General features: G+C 42.0%; 1 protein-coding gene across 4 annotated transcripts in view; it reads right to left on the reverse strand.

The window, feature by feature from the left end:
- Positions 1–18637, reverse strand: part of adamts6 (ADAM metallopeptidase with thrombospondin type 1 motif, 6) — an 80430-nt gene that overhangs the window by 42608 nt on the left and 19185 nt on the right. For all 4 annotated transcript variants that reach the window (XM_085414473.1, XM_085414470.1, XM_085414471.1 and 1 more), the window contains 3 exons: positions 10153–10294; positions 4599–4706; positions 1266–1411 (listed from right to left, as the gene is read on the reverse strand). In XM_085414473.1, the coding sequence (XP_085270599.1) occupies positions 1266–1411; positions 4599–4706; positions 10153–10294 (396 nt within the window). The remainder of the gene's footprint in view (positions 1–1265; positions 1412–4598; positions 4707–10152; positions 10295–18637) is intronic.

Genomic DNA, 18637 nt, shown 5'->3' on the forward strand with positions numbered 1-18637 from the left:
CTTTTCAAGGTCTTTATGTGGAATATAGGGCTTTGCCTTGGAGATTTGATGTAAAAACTCATTTTCACAACTGAGGCAACTTGTTGGTCTAACTTGAGTGAGCTGTCCAGGACCACTCCAAGATTTCTAACGGTATAAGAGAGATGGCTGGCATAGGACCCCAGTGTATTAGTTAGCTGGTCCAGGGGAATGGGACTGTCAAAAACAATAATTTCTGTTTTAATTTCATTTAGAGTTAGAGAGTTTTGTAATAGCCAATCTTTTACTTCCCGCAGACAATTGAACAAAGGCACTAATGAGGACTGGACATCCTGATTCAGGGGGAAGTAGATTTGGATGTCGTCAGCATAGTAGTGAAACGAGATATTATGCTTTTTGAAAATGAGTCCCAAAGGCAGCATGTATAAAGAAAATAACGTAGGATAGATGAACGGATATTATTTCCACACAGAACAAAGGCTGTGTCGGTCAACAATATTTTGAAGTTATTTATGGTTTTGTACATATAAATTCTATTGTTTACAGGAATGGTGAATTTAATGTATTATAAAATTACAATTACCACATTAGGTTTGAAGCTGCTTAGCTCAGTAGGGTAATTGGGGGACTTCAAAGCAGAAGGTTGCTTTGTTTATCCATACCTACTGTAAAATTTATCTTACTAGAAATTCTAACCAGGCATCCAGGCAATGTTGAACACATTACTTGAACCAATGTCACAGTAATGCCCGAGACATCGGTTCAACTTTCATTTTAGAGCCTCGACTCGACGGCAAGAAAAAAAACAACAACTAATGGTTTTCTGGGCAGTAGAGATGTTTACACGTCCAGCAAATATGCAGCAATATTCTTAAATATGTTTAATAATGACAAATGTGACTCAGATATTCACCCCTTACATTTGGCTGTCGAGCTGCTAAATCATTATTTGTTCTAAGCAGGTGGAGGATTTTAAAATGAACATTAAAATCACTGTACCACATGTCAGAATATTTACACTTGTCATAAATTAAAAGCGTCATTACCTGTAGCAGTCAACATATTTTTACTTTAGGTCTAACAGTTTACTTTTTCCACTAAAGAAGCATTTAGCCTTGTGAATATTTCAGACATGACTGCTGTATAATTACTGTAGCTTGACTCGCACTACGACACACATCCGCACAGCCACGCATACACATGCACATCTACACACAAACACACACTTGTAGGCAAGGACCTGGATGTGTGTGTTCAGCTTGCTGTGGCTTACTTTGCCTACTTACGCTGGGCTGTCACAGTGCCTCATGGAGGAGGATACACCGCCCCCACAGGTCCTGCTGCACTCCCCCCAAATGGACCATGGCCCCCAGCCTCCATCCACACTCTGAGGCCAGGTACCAAACGCAACACATTCCCCCTGGTAGCACCACTGGGTGGGGAGAAGCAGAAGTATGCACAGAGTGGAAAACTTTGGTTATTACATATCTTAATAATTTCTTCAGACACACTGACCAGCTTCAAGTTAAAGAGGCCCATTCTCACTATAACATACAGCTTATTTCGTCCAATAATTAATTCTCGTGTGTCTCGTGACTCTTCTATATTTATTTAATGTTTCCATTATGGGAAGTTATTTCCAAGACAGGTGAGGCAGAGAAAGAGCTGAACTACGTTTCAGGAGTAATCATGTTAATCTGTTCAGAGTTGTGGGGGAAGAGGGGATCAGAGACTTTCCTTTGTCCCTCCAACTGTGTCAGTAGGTTAATAACCCTCTAGAGAACGGTACAGTCAAGGTGAGGGCTAGGCTGAGCTGCTGCGTTCTTTATCTCTACCTCTCATTTAATTTCTGAGATGCTGTCTAAACAAGATTAGCAGTGTGGAGAAAGAGAAATGTGGAGGACCAACTGATACGGGCACAGAACCTCAGCGTTAACTGTAAGTTTATTGGTCAATTTGAACACACAGAAGAAACGCAAAGCTCCCTTCTATTGGTTAATTCCTGGCTGTCTCCCCTCCCGCTTTCCCTTCCCCCAGTCTCTACCTCTATCTCTGTCTGGTCCTGTTGGAAGGGCCTCTCTCCATTACACGCTGGGTGAGAAATGGCTGACATTCATATTCCTTTGAAGCCGTCCCCAGCAGGGGCAGACAGAGTATGCCACTGGCTCTCCTAAAGCTGCTCCAAAAGCTGTTCTAAAGCCCCCCAGGCTCTACCTGGGGCCCCCTGTGTTGTACAGGACTCTGTCCGTGGGCCCTGGTCCTCAAAGGCTCCACTGAGCTAATGGTAATTATGGGTGACAGCTCGTGACACTCTCCTATTCTTCCCTTTTACCCCTCGGACCATCCGGTGACAATGGTTGCCTTAATCCGTGTTAAAACAGTCTCCCCTAACCTGGCTGGCATCAGCACTCGGCTGATGACCTAAAGCCTGGCCTGCTTACGTCTGTGAGTTTGTGCATGTGTGTGTGGGTGTGTGGTTGCACCAAATGCATGAGTGCACACTAGTGAGGTACCACTAGCTACACACAGAGAAGAGAATAAAAGTGCTTGTTTCACATCACAGGTCACCAGGTATTAAATATAGCCGCAGTGCTGAAAGGGCAGGTTCACCCAAATTCTAATTTAAAACATATAAACTTCTAGATGTAGCTTGGTCCATCTGGCAGCCTATTTTCACTTGGAAGAAATGTGTATTCCCTGACGGTTGCTGGCTGTCGTTGGGTGAAATCGGTAACTGCAGGCCACTGAACCAAAAACCTCCTTGTGACTGCTTTGGTCATGAGCAGATTGCCGCGGTCACCCATCGTTAACTGACTCATATACAAACACTTGCTAACTAAGTGCAGAGCGTTAGTGAAACTTGAAAAGGTGCAATGCAAAGTGCATAAAATAAAAGTTGTGTTACCTCTGAAACCAGCACATTTCAAAAGGCACAACTGTGAAGGTAAACAGTGTCAGTTTCCAATTTGTATCACACTCCTGACATTTTCACAAACACTTAGAGGCTTAGGTGAGTGTGTGCAGACAAGTTGGCAACTTCCATGCAAACTACGGCTGACAACAGTAACCTGCTGGCGACCAAAGCAATCGCAAACAGGTTTTCAGTCAGACATCATGTACTTCATTGTGACCAATTTCACCCACCTACAGCAAACAGTTGCCACAACTCACTAAGCAGGCAAGCAACTCATAAGTATTTTAACTGTCAATCTCTGGTGACAGGCAACTTGTCTCCAAAGAATTACAGTCAAAATTGGATTTCCCACAATCACTCTCAGACATAGTGGCAAAGGTTTGCAAGTAACTGCAATCTATTTTATAAACACAGTCAATGTTGTAACCAATCTGAATCAGTCTGTGCTGATGAGCGCAATTCATCTGCGATGTGGCTCTTTCTAATAGAGTCCTTGACTTGACTGGTTACCAGCTGGTTGTATTCTGGTTATATTCCAATATAAAAGGGACAGCTCAGATTGAGCAATATGGAGACAAAGTTGAGATCATTTGGACATGTGCAGAGGATGGATAGTGGATATACTGGACAAAAATGTGGAATATGGAGCTGCCAGGCACGAGGAAAAGAGGAAGACCTCAGAGGACACTCATGGATGTAGTGAAGTGAAGGAGGACATGCAGAAGTTTAGTATGCTAGAGGAGGATTCCAGAGATAGAAGCAGATTGTCCACTGTGGTGATCCCAAAAAAGGAGTATGTGAAAACCAAAAGAAGATAAGAGTCAAGTTGCCTAGTGCAGGCCATTTGTATTTAAATAACTATCCCACAGTAACTATCACTATTTCAGGAGGGATTTCTGAATTTCTGAACTTTCATATCAATGAGCTTCTGGCTATACTGAAAATGCAAGTAGTTAATGTGAATTTCTCTTTAGTTTCAAATTTCTGTGCATGTAGATGGCAAAAGATTTGCAAGAGACCGTAACACATTTATGGCTTCCTTCACTCTTTCTGAAATGGAGGAATTTTAGACCACTCTTCTTTGCAGAATTGTTTTAATTCGGCTACACTGAAGGGTTTTCAAGCATAAATGACCTGCTAAAGGTTAAACCAAAGCATCTCAATTTAATTTGAGACCAGACTTTGGTTAGGCCATTGTAAAACCTGTAGTTCTCTTGTTCTGGATTCATCTTTGACCTACTAGATGAGGATTTTTGGAGTATTATGCTTTGTCCATTTGTGGATAATGCTTCTCATCATGGTTCACTGGACTCCCAAAGCCTTAGAAATGGCTTTGCAATCCATCCCAGAGTGATAGATGTTAATGATTTTCTCTCTTTATTCAGACAGGTTCAATTTAGGTGATTTCTTGATTCATTGGGTCTGGCAGTAATCACAACTAGGTGTGTCTAGTGAAACTGAGCTCAGATTTCCACAAAATGTGGTGAATCGCAGTTAATTAATGATTGAACAAGTTTGGGCAATTACTTTTTCACACAGGGTTGGAGGGTTTTTTTTTATCTCTTTTTCTTTCCTGTTAATAAATGAGATCATTTAAAAATAGCATTTTTGTATTTATTTGAGTCATCATCTTCTAATATTAAAAATTGTGTATCTGGAAAAAAACTTTAACCATTAAATGTCTGAGAAACACTAGATGACTTACCCCTTTTTCAATGTTGCCTGTCTGGCACAGGGTCCCCTCTGCAGCAGGAATACTGTTAGTTACACAACGGTTGCTTTTGCTAAGGCACCAGAGCTCTCTACACACTTCCTAGGAAAGAAGGCAAAAGCAAGTTGGTCAGAATAAATCAATTCAGCAAGCTGGGGGTGGATTTGTTAAATAAGGCTAAAAATGATTTATCAGTGGCCTTTTACTGGTTTTCCCTTTTAGTATTTTTTGTGCAGTCTGACAGCTGTGAGAACAACAAAAAAGAATGGCATGGAAATGTGTCTATAAATCCATACAATTCCAGATCAAATCAGAGGATCAGAGATGATGAGACCACATCAAGACTACTATCTTCAAGAGCCCATATGCTTTGGATCATAGTGTATTTTGAGCAACATGCTAAGGGTCACTGCGTGTTTTTAATGCTCTCTTATGAGAAATGAAGAGTCAGCTAGATCAACACCATGACTAACGTTTGCTCATGTTCATCTCAGGACCACATGGGACCGTGACATCAGTTCAAGAAATCCAACTTTGGCTTCTTAGGGGAAATAAAGAGTGAGCAATAGGCCTCCCAAGTCTTAGATAAAGATGGCTTGTAGCCTAACAAATATCCTTAGTATTACTGATTTGTCTGCGTAAACATCATCACTCTTCAGTACAGAACGGAGAAACCATTTAGATTATTGAAAGAGAAGAAATACACTGTTAAGTTGCCCCCAAATAAATAACTGGATAAAGTGAGCACATGATGTGCTGCACAACCAAGACTGGATTTCCTGTTTAAGTAAACTGGGAAGTCTTAACTTCAAAGGTTTTTATAACACAACTGAGTAGAGCAGAAGAGCAAGCTCATGAAAAAGAATAACGAGCCAACACGTAGATTCTGAGCCCAAAGGTCAGTAAATATCCCACAGCTCTTCAGCTCCTTGAGCCTATCCAGATTCAATAATGCAGCTAACTGCCAGTCTCTGGTTGCACCGACTCCCCTATGCCAGCTGTGTGAGAAAAACCAGACAAGTTTAAGCATCATAAAGAATTTTTTTAAAATTAGGAATACCTAATAAGCTGTTTGTTCATATATACTGTATACATGATCCGCATGCAGTGTATGGAAGCAGTGCATTTTTCTGGCTGCTTCTTACTAAGTCAGTGTCACAACTTTTGTCAGTGATAGCTGCCCTGTGCTGTTCTTGTGTTTTGCTGCCGCTCTTCCCAGCTCTGACTCATATATGCACATGCAAAGAAAGATCCCAAAACTGAGGCAATTCCTGAAAATGGAAATATCAGTTTCTTTTGATATTGTTGAGCCTCTGTGAATCATGACACAAGAATTGCCTGAGGACAGATACGGAGTAATAGCATTTTCAAAGCTTTTTCCAAACATGGGACAAAAAAAGCAAACCAAAAACTTGAGGAAAATAGTAAAAGCTAGCATTTTACAGGCATGCTAGACTACCTGGAGACAGCAACATTTTGAGCATGGTCACATGCTAACAACAACAATGTACATACAATAGCTTAGCTTTGCGTAGCAAAAAAATCTTGAGATAACAAAAGACCTTGAAATTTGTCTCTTGGTACAAATATCAATGAATATCTGAGGTTTTTTTAAGATATTTCAAACTGGACCATGGTGGTTTCCCCAGACAACTATCAGTGCCATCCTTACAGCCGTGTAGCTAAAATGATTTAAAATAGTTTGGGACTGTTGGTTTTTGATATTGCTGGTCATAGAAAATGTTATGCCTTTTAAACCTAAGCAAGTTTGTTGAAGCAGGCGCCAGGTCACAAGAAGGAAGCCAAACATATCGCTTGGGTAAAATCCCAAATAGTATGTCGTGGAAACGTTTGGTACATTCTGGGTAAGAATTGGCTTAAGAAACCAGATTCTTCCATTTATTAAAGCTTTGATCTTTTTCTGTGGTTACATCCATCCTCTCACTGAGGGCATCGATTTCAAAGTATGAAATAAATCTGATCGTCAGACGAAAAACTCCAATCGAGCTCTGATAAATCAGCGCCGGAATTCCACCCTTTCATAAATGGGTGTCTTTCTTGGCAATCTAAAACCACAATTATGAGCTTAGGAGCCAAAATAACTGAGCGTTGATTTGGGCCTTGTTGTAATCTTCTGTCAGATATTTCTTTCAATGAAAAGAAATAACTCTGTGATCTCAACTAATCTGTCCTCTCTTCCATCATGTGCCTAATTTTCTATGTGATGCAGAGCAATATTACATTACTGTCCATTAGATATCAGAGGAATCTTTCAGCTGCTCATTTAAATGTGTGGTTGGTTCTTGTCTTTCACTGCCTGTGTCGCCTTGATATTAATAAAAGTATTGTCTTCCTCTTCACCCCCATCCATCCATCTTCATCCGCTTTATCCGAGGCCGGGTCGCGGGGGCAGCAGCCTAACCAAAGAGGCCCAGACCTCCCTCTCCCCAGCCACCTCCTCCAGCTTATCCGGGGGAATACCCCAGGCCAGCTGAGAGATATAATCTCTCCAGCGTGTCCTGGGTCTGCCCCAGGGCCTCCTCCCGGTGGGACATGCCTGGAACACCTCACCCAGGAGGCGCCCAGGGGGCATCCTTGTCAGATGCCCGAACCACCTCAGCTGGCTCCTTTCGATGTGGAGCAGCAGCGGCTCTACTCTGAGCCCCTCCCGGATGGCCGAACTTCTCACCCTATCTCTAAGGGAGAGGCCAGCCACCCTTCGGAGGAAGCTCATTTCTGCCGCTTGTATCCGCGATCTCGTTCTTTCGGTCACTACCCACAGCTCATGGCCATAGGTGAGGGTAGGGACGTAGATCGACCGGTAAATTGAGAGCTTCGCTTTTACACTCAGCTCCCTCTTCACCACGACGGACCAGTGCAGCGTCCGCATTACTGCAGCTGCAGCCCCAATCCGTCTGTCGATCTCCGGCTCCCTTCTCCCATCACTCGCGAACAAGACCCCGAGATACTTGAACTCCTCCACTTGGGGCAGGAACTCATCCCCGACCCGGAGTGGGCACTCCACCCTTTTCTGGCTGAGAACCATGGCCTCAGATTTGGAGGTGCTGATCCTCATTCCTGCTGCTTCACACTCGGCTGCGAACCGTTCCAGTGTGAGCAGGAGGCCATCACCCGATGAAGCCAACAGAACCACATCATCCGCAAAAATCAGAGATGAGATTCTGAGGCCACCAAAGCGAAAGCCCTCCGCCACTTGGCTGCGCCTAGAAATCCTGTCCATAACCTCTTCACCCCCTTTTAATCTAAATGAGGAAATAATGAAAAAACGAGTTTTTCTCTTACTTTTTTTTTTTTTAAACTTAACACTTAAGGTTAACCACACTCAAAGGCATGGTAAGACACAATATGGTTAGTAAACTGGGATGATGAAGTACATTTGTACATTTTCACACACTCATTTAACCCTCTGCAGGAGTTTCCTCAGGACCTTGGACTAAATCAGTCTGTTTTTACCACAGGGAGCAGGGTTTAAATGAAGTTCTGTGTTCCATTCTATTTATCTATTTTCCAGTTTCAGTGCCCAGGTTGGAAAGCTGTAAACCACAATCAGAGGCAGCAGTACTGAAAACCCACCCGTGCTAACTGTTGTTGCAGTTGTCTGTCATTTGCTTTACATAGCGCAATCTTTGCTGCAAACTCTTCTGCATTACAACCACCTAATGCACTGGAGTCCGGAGTATGTCAGTGGACTCATTTGGTCCAATGAAAATGACCAACCATCTCAAACAACTTTTTTATTTCCTTGTGAAAGTGTAATTTGGTTACTTGGTAGTTTCAGTGTCCAGATAAATTAGATAGTTATTAAAAATAAGAGAGTGTGTACGGATATATTGCATGTTTTTTTATATTGCAGTTAAAAGAAATCAAAATGTCAAGAAAACCAATAAGTGCTAAAGAGATTGGCATTTCTGCATTTACTTTTCAGACAGCTCAGCCCTTTCCAGATGGGGATATAATATGGGGGCTATAAGGTCAGATAACAAATGTGCAGTACAATTCTACAGACCTGATGGAAAGTTATTGACATCACAGGTCCATTTTGACAAATCGCCAACATGGAAAGACATGTTACAGTAGATACTAGCACTTCCTGTTCGCACTGTAGCCACATAAAAGTTTTTAACAATGATAATTACACAACATTAAATTCTGAAGGACTTTTTTCTTAGTTATCTTTAATTACTTGTTCTACAAATTTTATAACTTTCTCGTTCTACAAAATCTTTAACTTTAAGTGATCCCTTAAGAGTCTAAAATCTGAAGATGCTCAGGTTTGCTATGACAGAGCAGTCATGTACTGTTAGTTACACAACATTTGCTTTTGCTAAGGCACATCCTAGGAAAGAAGGCAAAAGCAAGTTGGTCAGAATAAATTAATTCAGCAGGCTGAGGGTGGATTTGTTAAATAGAGGCAAAAATGATTTATCAGTTGCTCTTTGCTGCTTTTTCTTTGAGTGTTTTTCTTGGTGTTGTCTAACAGCTGTGAGAACAAGAGAAAAGAAGGCAAATGACATGAAAATGTGTCTATAAATCTACACAATTCCAGATCAAATCAGAGGATCAGAGCTGACGAGACAACAATGAGACTGCAAGCTTTAAGACCCCATATGCTTTGCATCATAGTGTGAAGATGCTCAGGTTTACTATGACAGAGCAATTTTAATGATTCCAATGATTATATTCATTCTTAATGGACACTGAAGATCACACCAATATATGCATAATATTTCTATGTACAATACTAAGCAAAACGTCTTGAGTCACCCATCTTTATTTCTTCTGTTTCTTTTTTCCTCTTTCTTTGTTTCCCTTCTTTATTTCTTCTATTTTCCTTCCAGGGAGCCGACTGGCTTGTAATATTTTTTAAAAAGGTCTTGAGCAATAATTCTTCAGTTGTCTTCCAGTGTCCTTTTTTTTCTTCATTTAGACATTGGTTGCTTTTTCACTCATTTTTTAATCATTCAAGCATAAACAGCCTCCTGATTCAAGGGATGAACAGTTGCTATGTCTACACATAACAGAAAACTTAGGAGAGAGATACAGCAGTCTGCTGCTGTGTTAAAACCCGATGGAGGCTCTGTCATGGTCTGGGTGTACATTTCAGGGAATTATGTTTATTATTTCTTGTCAACATTGTTAGAATTCTAAATACAGAAAAAGGTGGTTATAGCAAATATCGACTTTCTAGCTCATTAGAATTCTACAAACTGTGTTTTTACCTTATATTACATTTCTATGTACGTTTGCACATTTAATAAATTACTGTGCCTGTTTCTAATTACTGCAAATATTCAAGGGGTTGTTTATATCCTTATTCCACTTTGAAAGTAAAGTCTAGCAATGTTTGGGTATTGTACCTACTGTGATATATATTTCACTGTGAACTCTGCGTTCCAAAACTTGCGTTTGGGAACTAGAAAATTTTATTTTAACTGCCCTAGACATAATATAGGAGAGAGATCCCATTTTCTCAGTGTAAAGAGGAAGAATCAGGAGGAGAGTAGTCTGAAAGATGCTGGTTTCTTACCCCATACTTGCACTGGCGTGAAGAGGTTCCATACTGGAAGCGACACTGCTCATCTGCATCATACACCTGCCCCGGGGCCACTGTTGGGTACAGGAAGTCTCGTTTCAGAGGTTCATTGTCCAGACACGTCCCCCGACCTGAGCTGTCAAAAAAACAAACCTACAATAGGATTGTTTCTTACACAAAGAAACCTTTCTACACTTGCATAATAGCCGAGTTAGAGATGCCAAGACCAGAACAATTAGAGTCAATCCCCTCTGAGACCTTTGCTAGTTTTCTGTGACTCCTTTAATTTTAGTACCAAACTACTGTTATAGGACGCTTTGACAAAGATCTGAAAAGTCATGTAATTAATGCTGATATTAGACATCAACGCCTCTTCATCAAATGAAGTGTTGAAGCACAAGCAGACATTTTACCCAAGGCAATAGGGTGCAGGCTGTCAGCCTAGAATGGCCAGCCCTCCCTGATTATATGGCTACGTGCTCCACTATTGTGTGTATGACTCCTTAGACTGAGCCCACCGACTGCCAATTAAATGACAGTTGAGGAAAATAAAGAAAGAAAACTGGAGTTAGATTTGGATCTTATGTCCAGACCTAGGATTGTTTAGTCTGTTTTGTCAAATAAAAATATGTACAACATGTACACCACCAAAAGCAGACACACACACGTACACACACACTGCAATTTTGTATTCTAGGAGTTAAAACAATGAAAATACTTTTACCAGCACAGACACTTGCTGCCATGAGGTTATAAAAGATTTTTTTTTATGAAAGACTACATCCACTGGTCTTCCCTGAGTCAGAGGATTATCTCGAGGCAAAGTATTACCATGACTGTTTACGATAAGATAAGATAAGATAAGATAAGATAAGATAAGATAAGATAAGATAAGATAAGATAAGATAAGATAAGATAAGATAAGATAAGATAAGATAAGATAAGATAAGATAAGATAAGATAAGATAAGATAAGCTTTATTAGTCCCACACGTGGGAAATTTGTTTTGTCACAGCAGGAAGTGGACAGTGCAAAAGTTATGAGGCAAAAATTAGAATACAATAAGAATAAATACAGTACACAACTGTACAGAATAGAATAAAATACTATATACAGTAGAATAAAATAAAATAAATATACAATAAGATAAAAATAGAATACAAATACAAATACTATATACAACTGAGTAAAAATACAACGATGACAGAAAGGATTATTGCACTTGGTATTATTGCATATGTATGGATGTGTGTGCTTGATCAGTTAAAGTCTTTATTATGGAGTCTGACAGCAGTGGGGAGGAAAGACCTGCGAAATCTCTCCGTCCCACACCGTGGGTGCCGCAGTCTCCCACATAAGAACTATGTGTTCCTTCCAGATGTGGCAGCTGTAGCATGCAATGGAATGCTTCTCATCCCTTTAAAGGCAAAGTGGGCTTGGTGACAACAACATTGTAAGTGCTACACATTATGACTGATCAAACTACAACTTGGGCCCAGAATGAAAATGAGGGGAAGAGTCAACAATAATATTAAGATAAATTAAATACCCGGATATGATTAGCACAACACAAAATTTGGTAATTTGGTTTTCAAGATTAAATCTCTCCAGTTATTTTTGTAGACAGCATTTTGACTGACGTATAAATTTATGTAAAAATCATCATAAAAATTCATTTAATTGACTTTCACATTGTAACTACCTGTCTAAACTCACAGACTCCTGGTGCTTGAACAAGAATGCATAAACAAAATATATTATATATAATCTTTGTTTACATACCAAATAGAACTTATTGTGTATGTTTTATTTTCAGCGCTGAAGACCAAGAAGAGCAAGTCATCCTTCTTTTCTCTAATCTTTTCTATCTTTTCTAATCTCTTCCATTTCTTGCATTTTTAATGCTCTATTCTCTGTTACTGAAAGGAATAATGTTTTTTCTTTACTCTTGTCCCTCGGAGGACCCTCTCATCACAGGCAGAGGCAGAAAAGCCAGACTATGAGGCCCCCAGACACCCTGTGTACTAAGGGCAAGCCTCAGTATTTATTAGTTTGGAGAGAGACAAAATAGTCAAAGTTTAAACATAGAGACTATTATTTGACATCGTCGCAAAGGCTTCCTGTCCAGTGGATTTAGCCAAATTCATTATGCTGAGCGGAAACGTCTTCTAGCAAGCAGGAACTTCAGCTATCCCTGTACTCTGGGACTAGTCATTCACGAAGATATTAAGCCTGCTGAGTGCATCCAATAAGTTGTGAGGCAGCAGTATGTTTAAATCAGTATAACCTAACAATTATTAACAAAAGGTACACGTTTAATATGAAATTCATTGCAGTATGTGGTCTCGGAGAGTTTAATGAAGCCAAACTGCTTTCCTTTTAACATTTAGAACAAACTGGCACGCAAACTCTGGAGAATAAACTATGACTGAACTGTGAGCGCATTCATAAACCATTCGTAAAAAACCCAAACAAAGCACCACATATTGCTCGAGCAAGATGGTGAATCTAGGCCAATACCACAGCCAAAGTTGTTTACTTGGCAGGGAGATGCATGTGCAATATCCAAAATTCTGATTGAGGGGGAGAAAGGGAGGATAATTTGAGTTTACAGACAAAACACTTTTGTAAAAGCAAAAGGCAATAAAACTAAAACCTAAAACGCAGATCGATACAAATATGCATATAATATAAGTTAAGCAATAGTCTATTCTGCTCAAAGGTGAAGTAAAAAAAAGCTTTGTCTCTTTTGGGTACTTCTTTTTTTTTTTTTTTTTTTTTAAATAGTGATTCTCGGATACACGAGCCAGAAATCGTTAGGAACCCGGCAGCGCAGAGTAGAAGCAGCTCTTTGTGTCCCATTTGGAAGCTGGCATTTAATACTGTCATCTCTGTCACAAGTGCTGTTCACTACCCTCCTCTAACAGCTTTCAGCCGGAAACATCATCTGACAACCACAGCAGCTATTATCCGCTTTCTTGGAGGGCCTCGCTAACTAAACATGAATACACAAACAGAGGAACACACAGACACACCGCAGACTTGTAACCAATACTTCACCACAAGGTTGCAGTTATGAATTTGCTCTCATGGTCTTAATACTGAGAAATGAAGCTGAACTGCAGAGAAAAAAAAAGTGTGGTGTCTATGACTGCAAAGAAAAGCTGTTAGTACTGAAACATTTACGGCCCCTTTGGTTTCATTACAGGAACAGACTTAAAATGGACTTTTAATCTTCTCATGGACCTTAAATTGGAGGCTTTTTCTTATTTTCTGTCAAATGTACAGTACTATGCAAAAGTCTTGAGTCACATCTCCTTTCTTCATATTTTGCTAGTAAAATGGGGAATAGGTGAAGCAATTTATTGAAAACAATTGCAAACAAAAATGAAATATAGTATTTAGGAAAAATCTAAAAGTTTATAAGTCTCTCTTGGGAGTTTGCCTGAGAGAGTGTGTTTTCTTATGAACATCTTCTGGACAGCCACCCTTCCATTAAAACCATTTCAGAAAACACTAGAGGGGTCAGATGCATCTCTTAGGTCCTGTGTCAAGTCTTTTACGTGTCAGTCAGTTACATGGACTAGACTGAAAATAAGTGAAAAAGCAGCCAGCTGGAGAATGATTGCTCAAGACAACTCACAAATGGAAGCAAAAGACAAAGAAATGACAAGTGACTCAAGACTCTTGCACAGTACTGAATACTGCAACAATAACAGATTTGCATCTGAAACATTGCTGAAATTTCAATCAACAAGGTCAGCATGTTTGTGCAATTAAGCAGCATCATAAAGACAGGATATATCCAATATGATTATCTCAAACATACAGCAATAAAGACATAAACATAAAAGACATAATTTTCTGCTTCTAAACTCTGAGGTTATTGCACTCGGCTCTGAAAATATTGGAAATATGGTATCTAACCAGATTCTTACTTTGGACGGCAATACCTTGCCATCCAGTAACACTGTGAGGAACCTTGGAGTCATTTTTGATCAGGATATGTCCTTCAATGTACATATTAAACAAATATGTAGGACTGCTTTCTTACATTTGTGCAATATCTCAAAATAAGAAATATCCTGTCACAGAGTGACGCTGAAAAACTAATTCATGCATTTATTACTTCTAGGCTTCTTCTAGGCTATATTTCTCCTATATTTGCTTCCCTTCAGTGGCTCCCTATTAAATCCAGAATTGAATTCAAAATCCTGCTCCTCACATACAAGGCCTTGAATAATCAGGCCCCATCTTATCTTAATGACCTTGTAGTACCATATCACCCCATTAGAGCACTTCGCTCTCACAGTGCAGGCTTACTTGTTGTTCCTAGAGTATTTAAGTAGTAGAATGGGAATCAGAGCCTTCAGTTTTCAGGCCCCTCTTCTGTGCAATTAGGCTTAAAACTTTCCTTTTTGCTAAAGCATACAGTTCGGGCTGGATCAGGTGACCTTGAATTCTCCCTTAGTTAAGCTGCAGTAGTGTAGGCTGCTGGGAGATTCCCATGATGCATTGAGAATTTCTTCTTCAGTCACATTTCTCACTTCTCATTTCTCACATTTCTCACTCACTATGTGTTACCAAGATGGCGCCGCGGATGGTCGCCCTGGTGCTTCAGTGCGTTACTTTTCTTTTGTTTTTGTGCATTTCTTCTGTGTCTGGGCCCTCCTCTGGATACTCGTACACCAGAGAAGAGCTCCTTAACTACAGGACTACAACGCCTGTGGATTTATTTCCAATATTTGTCGCATCTGCGGCAGATTTACTGCTGACTCTGACCAGGAAAGCGAGACGCCGAAAGAGAGGGAAGCGAGCCGGCGCACTCGTGCGTTTGAGGAGACGCGGACTGCGAACTGCTCTTCCTGGGATCTTCCTTTCTAATGTACGCTCACTCGGGAATAAGATTGACGAACTGGCCCTGATGAGAAGCATGAACAGAGACTTTGCCTCCTCCTGTGTCTTATGTTTTACGGAGTCGTGGCTCAGTGAGAACATCCCAGACTGCGCGCTCAAGCTGGAGGGCTTCCATCTGCTGCGCGCGGACCGGCAGGCCGCTCTCTCCGGTAAGTCCAAAGGTGGAGGTCTCTGCTTCTACATCAATAGTGGCTGGTGCACAGATGTGACAGTGATTGCTCAGCACTGCTCTTCCTCTCTGGAATATCTTTTTATCCACTGCAAACCGTTTTATTCTCCGCGGGAGTTTGCTTCATTCATCCTGGCCGCTGTTTACATCCCGCCAGACGCAGATGCGCAGGCAGCTCAGTGCGCACTCGCGGAGCAGATTCTCCACACGGAGCGGACATTCCCGGACTCTCTCATCATTGCTCTTGGGGACTTTAACAAAGCCAATCTGAGCCATGAGCTTCCAAAATATAAGCAGTATATTAAATGCCCGACCAGAGAGGAGAGGACATTGGACCACTGTTACAGCACGATCAGCGGGGCCTATCGCGCGGTGCCCCGCGCTTCACTCGGACTTTCTGATCACGTCATGATCCACCTAATCCCCGCGTACAGACAGAGGCTGAAGCTCTCCAAACCTGTCGTGAGGACTAAAAAACTGTGGAGCAACGAGGCTGTGGAGGAGCTTCGCACGTGTTTGGAGACCACAGACTGGGACACATTGAAGGCTGCTTCTAACAGCTTGGACGAGTTTACGGACACTGTCACCTCCTATATCCACTTCTGTGAGGACAGCATTGTGCCATCACGCACCAGGGTGAGTTATAACAATGACAAACCCTGGTTTACTCCTAAACTCAAAAAGCTGTGGCTGGAAAAGAGAAAGGCGTTCAGAAGCGGAGACAGGGACTGCTACAGAGAGGCCAAGTACAGGTTCACTAAAGAAGTGGACATTGCTAAACATCAGCACTCTGAGAAGATGCAGCAGCAGATCTCAGAGAATGACTCGGCCTCTGTGTGGAAAGGTTTTAGGAATATCACAAACTACAAGCCTAAAACCCCCCACTCCACTGATGACTTGCTCTTAGCCAACACCCTAAACGACTTCTACTGCCGTTTTGACGAGCCATCAGGCAGCCTTCACACCTCCAACGGCCCCAACAATAGAGACACTTTGGACACTAATTCCCCCACCTCTCCCCCCTCCATAGAGCCATCACCACCTTCAAACCGTTCACCTACAACACCCCCCTCCTCACCCCACACAAAAGAGGATTTCACACCACCTCCTCCCACCACAACTCTTCATATTCATGAAGCAGATGTGAGGAAGCAGTTTAACGAGCTGGCCCCAGTGTTTTCTGGCATTTTCAACTCCTCACTGCAGGCATGTCATGTGCCTGCCTGCTTCAAGTCCTCCACCATAATCCCTGTCCCCAAGAAACCTAGGATCACTGGACTAAATGACTACAGACCCGTGGCTCTGACATCTGTGGTCATGAAGTCTTTTGAGCGCCTAGTTCTCTCCCATCTCAGGACCCTCACGGCCCCCCTCCTGGACCCCCTGCAGTTTGCATATAGAGCCAACAGGTCTGTAGACGACGCCATCAACATGGCCCTACACTTCATCCTGCAGCATCTGGACTCCCCAGGAACCTACGCCAGGATCCTGTTTGTGGACTTCAGCTCTGCCTTCAACACCATCCTTCCAGACCATCTCCGAGGCAAGCTTTCCCAGATGAATGTGCCTGATCCCACCTGCCGGTGGATCACTGACTTCCTGACGGACAGGAAGCAGCATGTGAGGCTGGGAAAGAATGTCTCGGACTCCCGGACCATCAGCACCGGCTCCCCTCAGGGCTGTGTTCTTTCTCCTCTGCTCTTCTCCCTGTACACCAACTGCTGCACCTCCACCCACCAGTCTGTCAAGCTAATCAAGTTTGCAGATGACACCACCGTTATTGGACTCATCTCGGACGGGGACGAGTCTGCCTACAGGAGGGAGGTTGAACGTCTGGTGTCCTGGTGCAGCCACAACAACCTGGTGCTGAATGCCCAGAAGACAGTGGAGATTATTGTGGACTTCAGGAAGCACACAGCCCCACTCCCCCCCATCATCCTGACTGACACCCCCATCACCTCTGTGGGCTCATTCCGCTTCCTGGGTACCACCATCACCCAGGACCTGAAGTGGGAGCCCACCATCACCTCCGTCATCAAGAAAGCCCAGCAGAGGATGTACTTCCTGAGGCAGCTGAAGAAATTCAACCTGCCAACACGGACGATGATGCAGTTCTACACTGCAATCATCGAGTCCATCCTCACCTCCTCCATCACCGTGTGGTACGCTGGAGCCACTATCAGGGACAAACAGAGACTGCAGCGTGTTGTGCGCTCTGCTGAGAAGGTGATTGGCTGCAGACTCCCATCTTTGCAGGACCTGTACACCTCCAGGACATTGCGGCGTGCAGCTCGGATCTCAGCTGACCCTTCTCACCCTGGACACAGTCTGTTTGACCTGCTCCCCTCAGGCAGGAGGCTCCGGTCCATTCGCACCAGAACCTCTCGCCATAAGAACAGTTTCTTCCCCTCTGCTGTTGGACACATGAAAAATAACCATATGACTGTTCCCACCACTAACACATGACCCTACGCTGTGTTCACTGCATCATTCCATGTTTGGCACTGATCACCACCTGCACTCATGTATATATCTTTCAACGTAGCACTCTTAATTCTTATTCTCATGTATATATCTCATGTATATCTCATGCACATATCTTCCCACGTAGCACTTTTAATTCTTATCCCTACTTTTATTTTTTTCCATGTCTATTTAAGTGCTATTTATGACACTATGTTTGCACTGAAGCACCGCAGCAATTTCCTAATGTTGTAAACCTGCTCAACATTTGGCAATAAACCCCATTCTGATTCTGATTCTGATTCTGTTAATAGACCTCACTGCATTGAATCATACTTGTCTGGCTCTTATCTGTCTCTCTTCCACAGCATGTCTTTTATCCTGTCTTCCTCCCCTCTCCACAACCGGTCGCAGCAGATGGCCGCCCCTCCCTGAGCCTGGTTCTGCCGGAGGTTTCTTCCTGTTAAAAGGGAGGTTTTCCCTTCCCACTGTCGCCAGTGCTTGCTCATAGGGGGTCATATGATTGTTGGTTTTACTCTGTATGTATTATTGTAGGATCTACCTTACAATGTAAAGCGCCTTGAGATGACTGTTGTTGTGATTTGGTGTTGTGTAAATAAAACTGAATTGAATTGAGTTGAAATATACAAACCTGTTTACAAACGGCAACCAATCAAAAGAAGTATAGCTTAAAGGGAATGTAACTACAAAAGCTTTTTTCAGAGAGTACATAAACTAAAGGGCAACACCCCGGGCTAATATGAGATAAATAAGGATTACTTAAACCTGAAAAGTATCTAAAGAATAAAAATAGGGAGTTGAAAATTAGCATAACAGGCCCATTTTTCAAAAATGATCTCTATTATCTAGGGTAAACTAAAAAAAAAAAAAAACATACTAATGTTTTAATGTTTTTCTGTGTTGTTATCT

This window comes from Rhamphochromis longiceps, linkage group LG7, assembly GCF_057381845.1.
Source record: "Rhamphochromis longiceps isolate RC_006_pf linkage group LG7, R_longiceps_female_GT1.1, whole genome shotgun sequence".
Classification (NCBI taxonomy): domain Eukaryota; kingdom Metazoa; phylum Chordata; class Actinopteri; order Cichliformes; family Cichlidae; genus Rhamphochromis; species Rhamphochromis longiceps.